At 40.7% G+C, this 15,018-nt stretch overlaps 1 protein-coding gene across 4 annotated transcripts in view; it reads left to right on the plus strand.

The window, feature by feature from the left end:
• The window catches only part of AAE17 (acyl-activating enzyme 17), a 194,771-nt gene extending 181,844 nt beyond the window's left edge, over positions 1–12,927 (plus strand). Inside the window, exons 5-14 of one of the 4 annotated variants that reach the window (XM_087663610.1) lie at positions 2,358–2,398; positions 2,574–2,708; positions 3,304–3,377; positions 3,913–4,133; positions 8,874–8,968; positions 9,048–9,264; positions 10,896–11,021; positions 11,252–11,350; positions 11,430–11,636; positions 11,999–12,927. In XM_087663610.1, coding sequence (XP_087519736.1) covers positions 2,358–2,398; positions 2,574–2,708; positions 3,304–3,377; positions 3,913–4,133; positions 8,874–8,968; positions 9,048–9,264; positions 10,896–11,021; positions 11,252–11,350; positions 11,430–11,636; positions 11,999–12,100 — 1,317 coding nt within the window. In that variant the 3' untranslated portion in view covers positions 12,101–12,927. Of the gene's footprint in view, positions 1–2,357; positions 2,399–2,573; positions 2,709–3,303; positions 3,378–3,912; positions 4,134–8,873; positions 8,969–9,047; positions 9,265–10,895; positions 11,022–11,126; positions 11,351–11,429; positions 11,637–11,998 lie in introns of those variants that run through there. The other 3 variants (XM_087663611.1, XM_087663612.1, XM_087663613.1) reach the window with 3 other exon arrangements.
• The last annotated feature ends 2,091 nt before the right edge of the window (positions 12,928–15,018 follow it).

A 15,018-nucleotide genomic window follows, 5' to 3' on the forward strand; every position in this document is an offset into this window, starting at 1 on the left:
TCTTGCTCGTAATTTATAATGCTTGATGCAATTTGAAGAAAACTAAGTTTTATACATTGTCATTCATAAGCTAAACTCCTTCGTTACAAATAACTCGAACAAATATATCCTATCCTTAACAATTTTTCTTTACATGATTGACTTAAAACCGAATTAAAGCCAAGAAGAAAAACCTGGCTTTGAGGTGAGATATCCATATGGATACCGGGGGATGACCCTCCCGCAGCTACACCTTGGACTTTCTTTGGCGGCATCGTAGTTCGAATGTGAGATAGCCTTTTCCTCTATCTTCTGGAATTCCACTGTCTTCTCCTTCCTTCCCTTTCTTTTGTCTTTTTCCCACTCTTCCTCCTTCACTCCTTTTTACTCCCTCCCTATTTTTTTTCTCTCACGGCTACTTTTCCCTTACGGGATATCATACGAGGCCATGATGATGAATTGGATTTTTAGGTTCAGAGGGGGGGGGGGGGGGGGGGGGGGGAGGAGGAAATAATAAGGGGGATACAGGGGATTACGAGGAAAACTTAGGGAGTTGTGGAGAAAAAAAAGAAAAGAGTTATGAGGGTGAAAAGGGCTTAGTGGAATAAAACACAGGGGGGAAAAGTATAGGAAGGGGGTCTTGGGGAATTTTAGGTCATGGGGGTGTGTGGACACCGGCTTGTTTGATAAAGCTAAGTAAACAAAGCTCAGCTAAGAGAGCACATGCACAAAAAGATCTACAAAGTGAATGAAGGAATCAATGAAAGAGAATGAAAGTCTTCAAGGTAGTCTAAGGACAAAGTAGCCTATGGGTGTGACTCGAATAGCCTAAAGAGCTAAGAGGTGGGGGAAAGAAACAAGGGCTTAGGGGGGATTAAAACCAGATGGGTTGGGGGGGGGGGGGGGGGGGGGGAACAAGGGGCTTACGGGAAACAATAGAAAAGGGGTTTTTAACGGAAACCGGGGTTAAAGGACTTTCAAGGGAATATCAATGAGAAAGGGGGCTTAAAGATCCCCCCTTAGAAGCTTCCAAGAAGCTTCTTGGAAGCTTCTGAACTCATGTACGTGGCGTGTGGAGGACGACGAATTCCTGACGGCTCTTCGTGGACTGGGTGGCGATGGCAGCGGCGGCCTCAGGATGTAGGCGGTGGCTCCTCCCGTATGGCGACAGCTGGTGCACAACACTTCGCCCTCCCTCTCTCAGACCGACAATGGCATCTCCTGGCGGCACAGCAGGCGGCAGCAGCCTTCCGTCCTGCGTGTGGAGGACGACGAATTCCTGACGGCTCTTCGTGGACTGGGTGGCGATGGCAGCGGCGGCCTCAGGATGTAGGCGGTGGCTCCTCCCGTATGGCGACAGCTGGCGCACAACACTTCGCCCTCCCTCTCTCAGACCGACAATGGCATCTCCTGGCGGCACAGCAGGCGGCAGCAGCCTTCCGTCCTCTATTTCTTATGGTTTCAGCCTCCTCCATCTCCAGCGGCCCCCCCCTCGTTTAAATAGTGGAGGGGAGGGGGATCTTCCCTCCCTGCGTGTCATCACGCATGTCCCCCCCCCCCCCCCCCAATCAAAGCTCCACCAAGGAGCTTAGTTGCTCCTTCTATTTCCCTCCCCCTCCAGCTCGTCAGTCGGCTGGAGGGATAAGGGGGGGAATAAAAAAAAATTCCATTTATCCAAATTGTTTCTTACGCGGAATATTACAATACCTACCACCCTGCATTCATCATTACCATTGTCCATCATCATCAAGAGGTAGACACTGCTGTTTGCTGCATTTGTGTCCCTGTCTACTGCCTGATGATGCCTTGGTGGTGGATGGTGGGGCTGCTACCCCAAATGAAGATTTTGCAACAACTGCTCCTAATTTTGATCTGCATCAAAATACAGCTGCCACTGTCATCATTTACTGTGCAGGAGGTGTGCACTGTTTACTCTCTTTCACGCATCAAATGTTGGCTGGTCGGTTGCTTCCCATATCTGTTGGAGTATGGCACAATTTTCCAGCAGATTGTTTCGTCCTCTAGCACCCCTCCGTCCACACCACAGAATAACAAAGGCTTAAGTGGACTCCTTCCCCATCTTTTCTTGAGCCTTTGTTTTGATTCTGGTCACTTTGCAGTTAGCTTCTCCACTCCCTAAGCATACGTTGCATTCATTACTGACTGTTAATTGAGTATTTTATTTCATTCCATTACGTTCTTTGAGCATACAGTTGTGAGTCCTGTTGTTTCTACATCTCTGTGTACTCTGCTCACCTTTCGTGGTACAACAAACAAATGCTACTGCTGCTATTTGTTGCCATTCTAAAGTTAAACTTGAATCATTTTTTGAAGCACTATAATATAAACCATGTTACTGACAGAGATGATGAATGCAGGATGTTATTGCACGTGGTTCAAAAGTGCTACCTCTTTACACGTATGTATTAGAAATTAGCATTAGGAACCTTGATGTTGTGATGCAAATTTTAATTAAAGAGAAATTGTTGTTAGACTTGTGTTCTGGCTTATCTGCTTTCATGTGAAGCCATTGATAAAAGTCAAAGCAAGAGGGTTAACTGTTAAAGAACTGATATAGTTATTCCATTCTTCAGCCGGGTTGTAGAAGCTAATGCTCCAACAGCCATCGTTCTTCCTGCGAGTGGTTCAACTTTGACTGTACCATTGCGCGAGAATGACATATTTTGGAACGATTTTTTGGAGAAATCTGCATCAATAAACAGGTCCAGGTTTGCATAGCAGATGAATTTGTCCAGTGGAGGCATAGATGATACAACCAATGTAACCATCTAATCAACCTTAATGTAAGGGACAGGATATTAAGAAGGAGCCATCACTTTCTGATAATTTATTTAGATAGCTATTCATTCAAGGTTTATAAAGCACAATCTCAGGGAAAACTGCAAGGAAGGCTGAAGACCTATCTTTTACCAGAAAACGATCTGAAACTTTTACAAACTTAACAACACTTTGATATAAGATACACAACAGCTATGTACCTTAATAGCCACACCTTAAAGGTCGTCCCCAGACAGACACATATATGCAGAAAGGCTTTCTTAGATACTAATAAAGTCATGCATGCTTTAAATAGGTCTGAGAAGCTGAAAGTTACACAGGGAGTTAACTCTGTAGATCATGTATTTTAGCCTTTAGCATTCTAGTAAAGGAAAATACCTTACAGGTATTTAGAAAGCTGGTAAGAATGCTCCTAACTATGTGCTCACCTTTTAAGCACTTCTTTGAAGCTTTTATCACTGGTTGTCTCTAATTATGGGAGTCTTATGTCAAAACTTTAACAATGACTCTTGGCACGTTTTCCAGATCAGATGATTACAAAGCTATCCCAATGCCAGTGCATTGCTTTTCCAACATTCTTTTCTCCTCTGGAACTACAGGTTGGTGATTTTGTAAAAGACTAAAATCAAATGTCTCTTGTGAAATAACTTGGTCTTTGTTTCTCTACATAGTCTCTTCCTACGGCAAGACAGATAATTTGGGCAAGAGATTGTTTCTGGCACTATACAGACACTTTTTCAGAAAACACTCACTCTGTCTTTTGTTTTGTAGCCAAAATATATCTTCTTAACAATGATGATAAAGGTGTGCATGATTAGAATGTATGTTCACAAGAAATAAAAGAATAGTCTCATGTTGCACTTCTTATCCTAAGTTCTCGTCTGTATCTCTCTTTATAACAACTACAAAATGCAAGCAACTAGACAGGCAGAAAAGGTTTCGTGCTTGTGTGCAAGCAAAGGGAAGGCTGTAAAAATTTTCCTCTTACAAAGTTATGCATCATTAGAACTTTTAGCTCGGATTACTAATTCAATTGGTGCAACTTAGCAACAGCTACAAAACAATGTTGACTTGCCACAAAAATTGAGATTGTCTTGTTTTTTCTTTCTAATTGAGTATGCTCTTTTCATACAGCGGAACCGAAAGCAATCCCATGGACTCATCTGACCCCAATGAAAGCAGCCGCTGATGCATGGGCACATCATGATATAAGGACTGGTGACGTGGTCTGTTGGCCTACCAACCTTGGGTGGATGATGGGGCCATGGCTAATTTATGCTTCCTTTTTCAATAATGCTTGCATAGCTTTGTACAATGGATCCCCCCTTGGACATGGTTTTGCCGAGTTTGTGCAGGTATTGCTTTGTAACCTATGCCACTCAATTGTTAGTCCTTCAACATCTCTTGTTGGAGACCTGGCTAAGGCTGTACGAGCTCTTTTCATGAAATAATAAATCATCTACTTTCTTACCTATTCTTAGGTGAAGATAGTTTTAGGAAAATATACAAGAGTTTTGAAAGCACAAAAATCAAACAGTATTTTCAGATGTGTACAAGAGGAGAAGGATAAATGAAAGAAAACCACTGCATTTTGGAATTCAAGCTTTGAATTGTACCTAGGAGGAATGTTTCGTGGGGGTGAGTTTGTAATATGCGCCTGCATTAAAGTAATCAAGATCCTGGATCTCCTTGAATGGGGAGGCTGTTTTGCCTGAAAACGCTTCGCTAATAGGCTTCAATGGAATATGGCAATTTTGATGTCTTAGTGTGTACCAGATCTCACTCTACCAACATCACAAAGATGAAAGCTAGTGGTCTATGAAAATTTGGAAAGATTACATTTTTACCCTGAGTGAAAGTGATGTAAAAAGACTCACGCAATTGAGCTTGATAGGCACAACAATTTTCTAGGGCACATGCATTTGGTCAGAAGATAACTTTTTCATTGAACTTACCGCTTGAAAGTTACGCCACTTAATGATTGACACATGTAAAAGCAAATGAGAATGTAAGTGAGTTACACTAGAAGAAGGTAATCCTAAGTTGCAAATGGTAAGAAGTTTGTGTGTGTAACAGTACATATGCCTTCAAAAGAGACTGTTGTTTCTCTTCTTACTGGCTGAGAATGCAGATTTCAGCTTCTAGATAGCTTCAGAAAGACTTCTAACATGAAGAATTGAAGTTCAACTCAAGGAACTCAAACAGGACAGCCTCATCTTGCAGAAAACGAAGCTATACGAGCCTCTCTAGATGAAAATGATGTTACGGACAACCTCATCTCCTAGAAATGGAGGCAACAGCCTTGAATAATGAAAACAAAGCTGATGGAGAAGTTTCTGGCAAGGAAGAACAATGCTGAAATTTCTAAGATGATGAGATGGTAGCAAAACTCTTTTGAGTCTTTTCTCTGGTTGGAGAAACTATGGAAAAGTTCAGATTTTGAGAGCATGTATGTTTAGAACAAAATGGAGTCTCAGACCAATGGATTGTGACAATCTCTCTTGGTCTTTAAAGGATTTGATCTTCTGCCTTTCAACCTTGGGTTGAGCATTCAGCTTTTCTGACATTTTTCTTGGCTTTTCTGGCATGTTTAGCTCTCCAAAAACTTGATTGAAGAGTAATGCTCGGTTACTTTTCTAGAAAAGCAGGGCTCTAGGTCTGGGGTGAGGTCATCTTCTAAGTATATCTTCTCACCTTTAAGAGCTCTTCTCTTGGAGAGAGAGAGGCCTTCTTCTTTCCCATGTGGATGATCGAGATGTGCATGACCAGCTTTTGCGTCACTGTGATGATGGTGTGGATGCAGGTTGACCAGCAGGTAGGATGCAATGCTGGCAGGGCGGTGATGTGGCATAGGTCAGCTGACAGGTGATGCACGGCAGGCTGAGTGGATGACAAGGCAAATACAAACACGGAGTACTGATAACAGATATCGTGGCTACTAATGTGGTTGTGGCAGCTAGAAGGGATGACAGCTGTGGGTGACCGATCATGCAGCACTCAGAACGCAATGGGCAAATGGCAGCATTGATGAATAAGTGTAGGAAGAGCCCTACTGTCCAACTGATGCTGGAGACAAGACAATGCTGATCAGATGGGTGTGTAGTAGGGCAGCCGTATCAGGTCGGCGGGGCAGTAGGTGGCAGCAGGCAGATGTGGTGGAGCTGGCTCTGCTGGTGGATGTGCTAGAAGGCATGAATGGTGATGCAGGAGAGGCAAAGCTTCATATAGGACAACAAGTAGTTTTCTTCTTCTTTTGCACCATGAATAGCAGGCGGACATCCATGGGCAGGAATATGCTTTGATATCACTGTTGGGTGGTGGAGCTCATGAAGGACCAGCAGCTAAGATGGCTGGAACTACATAAAGGAGAATGAAAAAGGAAAAAAAGAAAGAAAGTTATATTAATGTTCTATGGAGGCCAAAACTTACAGGAAGAAAAAGGTAAACACACTGAAATCATCCGATCATTAAGGATGAGAATATCACCTAGACACTCTTAGGTGATCACTTCCTTCTTACTTTCAATATCCAAAACTCTGCAGTGATGGCTCTACCTCGTCTCTGTAGACTGCATGTTTCCCTTGCTTTCATGTTTCTTGTACTAATGCTAGTCCTTGTTTCCTGTTCTTTGGGTGTTAACTCATCTACCATCCATATTTTGGTTCCTTGTAGGGATCTAGTTTGCTTCATTATCTCGATCCTTTTTTGCATTGGTGTGTATCGTAAGACCAGATGCTTTCCTTTGACCATGATTGAAGGATCTTCAATGCTAATGAAGGGAATTATCCTGCATATCTCCCAGTCTTCAGCCAGACCGCATATCCTAATTTCTTTACCAACCCATTATTGTTGCCATTTTTCTTCAATTTGTGTTGTGACTTCTTTTACCAAATTTTCCTTTTTGTGGTTCAGTTTGCTGTACCTGATGGATGATCTCCTCTTTAGTCTTTTGCTTTGCTGGTTGGTTGATTTGTTCTAGTTTTTGAGCCTTCTTTTTTGCTTCTGTCATCTTCTCCTTTAAGTTTTTGTTTTCTTGTTGCAACTGTTGGATCATACCCATTGGGTATCACTCCCAAGGGGAAGGCCTGGTGGTGGATTTTGACAGGGGTGAGGCCAGCATCACAAAGAAGCTTGGTTTGGCTGCTATCTTTATATGTAGATGGAACTAGAAAAAAGGGGTTGTTACTTATGTGTTGTCCTTGTCATATGAGGGACAAGCCCTTTCCCTCAGATGGCGAGCTGCGAGGCTACCCTGGTCTAAGGCAATAAGACTTACAGGATAAGTAGCTGGCAAGATTGATTAGCAGGGAGGGAAAGAAGAGTAGGTGACGGGCTGGATAGGCAGGAGAGAGAGAGAGAGAGAGAGAGAGAGAGAGAGAGAGAGAGAGTTGGAAGTATCCTGTCACATGCTGCTTGTAAAAGAGAGTTGAGTTTATGCACAGTGGCCTAGAGTCATCCTGCATCTTCCAATCATGTAATCTTGTATTTTTTTCATGATTAATACAACTACCTATTATTTTTTTTAAAAGATATTGGAAGTGCACAACAAATTGAGTAGATAGATTGATGATAAGTGAGATGAAAATACAAAGCTTTAGGACCTCAATATATAGGCCTAGGTGAATACCTAATTATATCACGCACTTTGAAGCACAATAGATATTGTAGATCATAGATCTGAATGGACCTTATGAGCTTCATACGAATGCTAGGGATCATGCTATAGATGTTGCTCTATATTAGTACATTTGATCTATTGTATTTAAGAGCCATAAGCTGACCAATGCCTAGACATATTACACCACTCAAGAGAAGGAATGTTGGTGGTCATCCATGCACTTCAAATTTGGCATTGTTATTTGTATGGCATCTGGTTCATTACTTGAGGTGACCACCATTCATTGAAATTCTTGTGATTAGCCTAATCTAAATGGTTGAAAGGTGAGATGGGTAGAGCTTTTGCAAGAGTTTGACTTTGAGATTCATTCTTGTAAGGGTGCAACCAATAAGGTTTTTGATGCCCTTAGCGGAATCCTAAAATTTAAGGCTTTGTCCTTTTGAGAGTTTTGAATTAGTTATCTTTCTCATGGGGCATTGTCAATTGATCCTCACTTTGATAGGGTTGGGCAATTAGTCCTAGACGGACCTAGTAACTTGAGAAACTTTGGTGCCCGGATCCTTGAAAGCTAGCTACTGAAAGAAAAGACGGTGGGGAAGTACTTTTCCATGAAAAATGGATTTCTATTTAACAAAGCAAAGTTTGTATGCCTGCTGATGGTGAGGATATCTGCAAGAAAATTTGTGTGTCATGATGTGCCAAGCGTTGGACACCCTGGCATACACACTCTGGTCTTAGTTAGCTGGTACTTTTATTGGTCGTACATGAAGACTTCGGTTGAGTCTTGGTTAGCTGGTACTTTTATTGGTCGCACATGAAGACATTGGTTGAGCAAGAAAGCAATGGAATGTTTTAGCTGCATCAGTGGAGGCTGAGTCCAGAGTCTGCTTTTCTGCTTTTATGCTAAGTATTTCTTCTTCTGTTATTTGAGCACCCAAGGTTTGTCCAGGCACCCTCAAAATTAGATATTCTGGTAGTCAAACTGCTTTGGCTTTTGCCAGGAATCCTGTATTTCATTTCAGAGGAAGCATTATTGTCTAGTAAGGGAACAGGTTTACTCTTGCATATATTAAATTCTATAACAATTGGCTAGGCTTATCCGAGCTAACAAATGTGATGACTCTTCTTCATCTTCTTGACAAAGCAGAAATTGGTCCACCCCAACAAATGCAAGGAAGGGGATGCTGCATGTCAGCTTCATTTAGATGATAATAATCTATTGTAAATTGGCAAAACACATGCCAGAAATGGAACCAACAATGCCCTTCTGGGGGTGTATTTAAGAACTTTGACATGTAATTGAGTTAAATTATGGCTATATCTCATTGGCTGTAAGTTAGCAATTGGTCTGTAATCATGAATGGTTTTATGCTGAAAGTGTGTCCACATGTGTAGAAGTCAACATTTTTGGATAGGATAAGCAATGATGATTAGATTGGTGAGTTATAAACACTATTGCCTGCGTTCATGCTATCAGGATGCTAAGGTGACCATGCTTGGTCTGGTGCCTAGCATAGTGAAGGCATGGAAGCGTACGCTTGTTCCTTTTTGCTATGACTGGTCACACATTCGGTAAGTTGAGAGTACAATTTTGCACATGTTCCTGGTTGATTAGAGCAACAGGCTGCTCATTCTTTGCAATCTGTGGCAGGTGTTTTAGCTCCAGTGGAGAGGCATCAAATGAAGATGATTACCTGTGGTTGATGGGCAGAGCACATTATAAGCCAGTAATAGAGTATTGTGGAGGTACAGAAATAGGAGGTGGGTTTGCAACGGGCTCAATGCTACAACCGCAGGCACTGTCAACTTTCAGCACTCCTGCGATGGGTTGCAGATTTTTTCTCCTTGATTCACATGGGAGGCCTTTGGTATGTGAAATCATGTTCAATATTTCCATGTTTTGAAAGCAAACTTTTCAGCTCCAGCTATTCTGCTGGAGAGAGATGTAAAGATGTTGACGTCCAAACCAGTGAGCATGGAAGACCAGTAGCTGTCCCTGTTTAAAAGAAAATAAAATGGTGGTGTGTATACTAGACAAAAGAGGAAGATACTGAGAAATCACATCAGAAATAAATGCCGCTGTTTTCCGATTACATGCAACTCTTCAGCCATTAGGCACCTATAGAATATGAATCGAACCTGAGCATGAGATCCTGTAAATCACAACAGCAGTGTTTTCTGTACAGCCACTAAAATCGTAAGGCCCAAATATGGTGCCCCTTAATGTAGATCTGGAGTGTCAGTTTTAGAAACACGAACGAATTGCTATTCAACGCCCTCAGAACCATTAAAAACACTTTTATCCTGCCATGACCCTGTTTGAGTAAGTTGTAATGCTTTACCTTTCCTGTTGGAGGCTGTGTAACATTCGTTTTGTTTACCTTGGGGCCTTTCAAATACTTTGATGCCTTCCAAAATTCTTGTCCAAAAATATGGATGAGTGGTTCTCCTGTTCAGCTAGTTGGGAAACGATTTTGCAGTTCATTTGAGTAGTTGTATGCGGGTTGTCAGGTACGAAAGGTACAATACAATACGGTATGATAAAATATGGTACTAATTGGTACCTTATGATTTTATAAGGTACAGTATGCCATCAATACAAAATTAAAAATTGCCTTGGTTATTTTGGACTAGATGATTAGAGCACATGTTCAGAGCTAAAATAGCAATGTCACTTAAGTTAATAAGATAAATACACAAGGGTAACAAGGCAAGACCTGATGCGCAACGCGCTACAAGTAGACAGATGTGAGTGTATACATCATACATCATACATCATATTAAAAAGTAAAGTGTAGGACAGATGGACAGAGAGGCTCTTCATTCTTGAGAGAGAGAGAGAGAGAGAGAGGCTTGGCAGTTTGGGGGGAAGGGGGGAGAGAAAGACAAAGAGAGACATAAGGCTTGGAAGTTGGAAGATATTGGAAGTTGGAAGATATTGTATGGTCCAGTTTTTATGGTCAAAAAGTAGTCTATTTTTTTGTACAAATTGGTATGGATATGTACCGTATGGTACAGTACAGACCATATGGAACAAACCAGTCTGTATGTAGTATGAATGCAACTATGGTTGTATGTGAGGGCTGGCTTTGCATCTTAACTATAGTCACCTGACTGAGTTTATGCAAGGGCTGATTTTTCGCCCTTAACCAGATAACAGATACAGACAATCACCTGAGTGATTTCTAATCCTATACAGTCACCTCTATGCAAAGGTTCGTTTTTAATCCTTGTTCAGTTACCCATACAGTTGATGAGATAGTGGTGTATCAGAGAGAGGAGGCCATTTGAAGAAATTGCAATGTCTCCATCTCATTCTTGTTCGATACTGTTGTCTAACACTCACCCAGGACATTGTGGCTGGATGCTATGTTTTAGATGGGAACCTTGTTAATTTTTTATCACTTGTCAAGTTTGATTCAACTTTGAGGTGGTGTTCTCCTGGCATTTGTATTTTTTCTCCTTAAAAAGGGTATGCTCACTCGCTGTTTGGCATCAGCCTGCAGATGAACCGGGAGTAGGAGAGGTTGCTCTCCATCCAGTCTTTCTAGGTGGTTCAAGGGTCCTTTTGAATGCCAATCATTATGATGTCTATTTCAAGGACATGCCCTGCTTGAATGGCATGGTAAGAACATGCTCTCAAATTAATGTTGGCATACGTTGAATGGTTCTAAGAACATGCTTTAGGAAATGTTAGTAAACTGAACCCTACCTCTGTTTTGTCTAGTAGCAAGTTGAATTTAAAAGACATCAAAACAATCTCTGGCAGCACTGTGTTTTGAAGTCTCCAAGAAAGCACTTCTAGAATGGATTGTGTATGTGACTTAATGAAAGAACGAGTTTCAAATGTGACAGAGACTGAGAAGGCATGGGGATGAATTTGAACAAACAGTTGGTGGTTTCTATCGAGCTTTGGGCCGTGTTGATGACACTATGAACCTCGGGGGCATTAAGGTGTGGTATTCTGCTTCGCATTGTTGACGAGCAAATGATAATGAGGCTGTATACTCTATAAACAATCTCTGATATGCAGGTTAGCTCAGTGGAGATTGAAAGGGTATGTAATGTTGCTCATGCAAGTGTGCTTGAGACTGCTGCGATAGGAGTTCCTCCCGTGGGTGGTGGTCCTGAAGAGCTCTTGATAGCTTGTGTACTCAAAGAGAGCTGTGAAACAACAACAGAGGAGCTGAAACAAGCATTCAATGTGGCAATGCAGCAAAAACTGAATCCGCTATTCAAGGTAAACTGTTGCTCGAACTGGCCAAATAGCTAGTCAGCAAGCAGCGATTGAATCTGCTGCAATGCCAAGGTACAGAGTTTGTCCAAGTTCAAGCAGTTAGCCTGTTTTGGGTTTTCAATGCTCAAAAACACGCTTCTGAAATGCTTCTTCCCCTTCGTTTGTTTAATATAAAGTTCTAAAGATCTGCAGCTTAAATAGAAACGACCCGCATTAATCTACGGATAGCTGCCTCGCATCTTCACAAGTTAATTCTAACAGTAGTGTAGCCTTTGCTCGTTTGTAATTCACCTGTGGTTTTGCCGTTCCACTGATTAACACTTTCAGGAGTAATTGGGATTCTAAACTTCAATCTCGGTGCCCAGGTGACGTCAGTGGTTACTACCGATTTGTTACCTCGAACTGCTTCAAACAAGGTCATGAGGCGAATGCTGAGGACACAATTTGGCAGGCTAAACAAGCTTTGATTGTGGCAGTGTCGCCCCTTCTTCATAGCTTGCACCTAGCCTGATCTGAATTGGGTTGCTTCGATAGCCTGAGAGCTCCCCATCTATATAATCTCTCTTTTAGAGACCGCCTTGACACTGCTGACCCACTAATTCAAATGATTCAAGGGGAGTCTTTTTATTAACTTTAAACGTGGTCTCTCTCTCTCTCTGTCGCGTGAAGGGACTGCTACTTGTGGGGCAACTAAAAGACTGTTGGTGTTTGTAACTCCCTCCTCTCTCCATCGTTTCACAGCCATTGTCCGTCCAAACCAAATAAGACCCGCATCCGTTACATCGTCGCACCACCCGCGGACTGAAGCGCCATTAGCGGACATTGCCATCTGCGCCAGCTCCAGCAAGGCTTTTTTTAATAATCAAGAGCACAACATTCTTATTTTCATATGTACACCGATGATCTTCCTCTTGCAAGGATGACTATAATTTCTCACTCTATGCTTATGCTGGGGATGATCATAACTGAATGCTTCTGCCACATTGCTGTTATGTCATTCTATTTCCTGGTTTGTGCACAAACCCTTTCTTTTCTCATTGCACACAGACTGTCATGGTTGTGACCATAACTACCAGCCGTAAGTGTTCGTTACAACGGCATTTTTGCAAGTACTACATCGACAATGGCTACCACAATCCTACACACGTTTAATGTTCTACAACCTAGTTCAATCCATACATTCATGGTAGTCTGTGTTAAATGACTTTGTTAACCATGCCTCGAATCATTTATTACATAATGTAAGCCCAATTTATTCTAGGGATCTTTAATCAATGTGTAACTTTCTTGCAAGTTCTTTGGCTCAAAACTTATGGATTATTCCCCTTCAATCGTCCAATTTGTTTTCACTATGATTCTTTGATTGATGATCATCTTTCTCCAAAATGCATCTATCATAGGCTAGTGAGTTATGTTGCTTGGGATGCTATCAACCTTTAGGTATGAGAATGAGATCTATAACTTTGAGCATTTTGTTAATAACCAACCTGGCTGTTTTTACAACATTGCAAGAATATAAATTACAAAATAAGAATGGTACGAAAGGAAAGAGTTTCATATTTATCAACTACAAAAGAGTTTCCTATACATTGCCACAATAGTTATAGTCCATTTGCTGATTACCACATTTATTAATTGATCTTCACATAGTTGTATATTTTGTCTAGGAGTACAAAAATCAAACTTGTTTATCTACAGGGTAGTAGGACTTGGTGAATGTGGTATAAGCAAAGAAAATCCAACATTATCTTGATGGAGGCTTATAAAACTTGGATGTAGTTTTTAGCTACTTACACTTGTTTGGCTTGTAAGGATAGCATTTATTTAGCATGTCTCCTTTTGGGGTCCAATACATAGTATTAATGAGGTTTTTGCTTGCATAGTGAAGCTTTTTTATGTTGTTAGTTTTCATGTGGATGGGAGGGGAGGAATGGTGGGATACGAGGTAGAAATTGTGCAATGCAAGAACGTTGAAAGAGAGAAACATGAGTTATGTTGGTATAAAATGAATAGTACCCTTTTTCTTTGCTATTGTCTCTTGTATATGACTACATGGTGTGTACCTAGACAAGGGGTGCTTGTTTAGCTATATGCTATTGGCTTTTACTCCAATAACCTCCCACTTAAAGGCCAATGCACCCTTATGGGAGTGCAAGAAGAAAGTGAATATATTAGCCAATGGTATGCAAAGCATTCAAAAGATAGACTCTTCATGAGAATATTTGCAAATACCCATTTAAGAGTTTTGATACGTATTTAAGATTTTGACACACATCTTTATTCAAGTGATATGGTAAATTGATAGAGGCTACTCAAAAGATGATAACAAAATATGAGCAATTTGTAGTCATAAGTGAGTGGCTCTTGTAGGAAAATATAGTTACATCTATAATAGAGTTGTTCGGGAATTAGTTAGAAATATTCATGGGTGTTATAAAAGAATGTAAAATAATCTCAAAAGATATTGGTGAAACTTTTAAAGTTGTACTGATAATTACTTTCTCAATAGTTGATAAAGCATAATAATTTTTTATTTGAAAAGGAGACAAGAACTTGAGGATGAGTAGATGTGGAGTATGTGAGAGACCCATCAAATATACCACTAATGAGCATTAAAGTAATTATGACAACAAAGTTCAAGTGAATGTTTATATAGCAGAAATAAAGTGGTGGTTATCACAAGGATGTGAAACTTGTGAAATACTTTAATCTTACTAACATTTGAATAATCAAATGTGCAAGGTTGTAGGGCATATGCAAGTTGTAAGATATATGGTAGTTATTTGTGATATGTCAAGGACCTCAAGGAGTTGGTGCATGTCAAAGGCAAAAGTTGTAAGAAGTTATGCGAGCTAGGATTTGGTTATTAGTTGGTGTAAATTTTGATCTTAGGACATTTATTTGGCCATTAAGTATTGGTGATGACGCTAGGGACTAGGCATTAATTAATTAATTAATGCCAATCTATGGGTCAATTAAGGTTGGAGACCTCTCTAGGTTGCAAATGGTCTAGCCAATATAATTATGAACATGTATATTTAATTTTAAGCAATGTTAGGATTGTAATTATTTTTTAAAATTAATTAATTTTAAAATCATTTAATAAACTAAAAAATATTAAGAAATGAGATAAGAAGGTTGCTACTTTGGTAAAAATACACATGTAATGGGGGAGAGGTTATTTAGGCCTAAGAGAGTGTCATTCACTATATGCAAACTATGGGAAAGAGAGAGGAGATTACTAGCCCATTTTTGTGTGCACATTTCTCTGATTTGCTATAAGCAACCACCATCTAGGGCCTTCTTGGCAACCTACATAGCAAGCGCTTGCATTTTGTATAGTTTGGATAGGGCAGCAATTAGATTGGGGTAATTCCTCATTGCA

The sequence above is a fragment of the Lygodium microphyllum genome, chromosome 23, assembly GCF_053477565.2.
Source record: "Lygodium microphyllum isolate KBCC chromosome 23, Lygodium_microphyllum_v1.1.10, whole genome shotgun sequence".
NCBI lineage: Eukaryota > Viridiplantae > Streptophyta > Polypodiopsida > Schizaeales > Lygodiaceae > Lygodium > Lygodium microphyllum.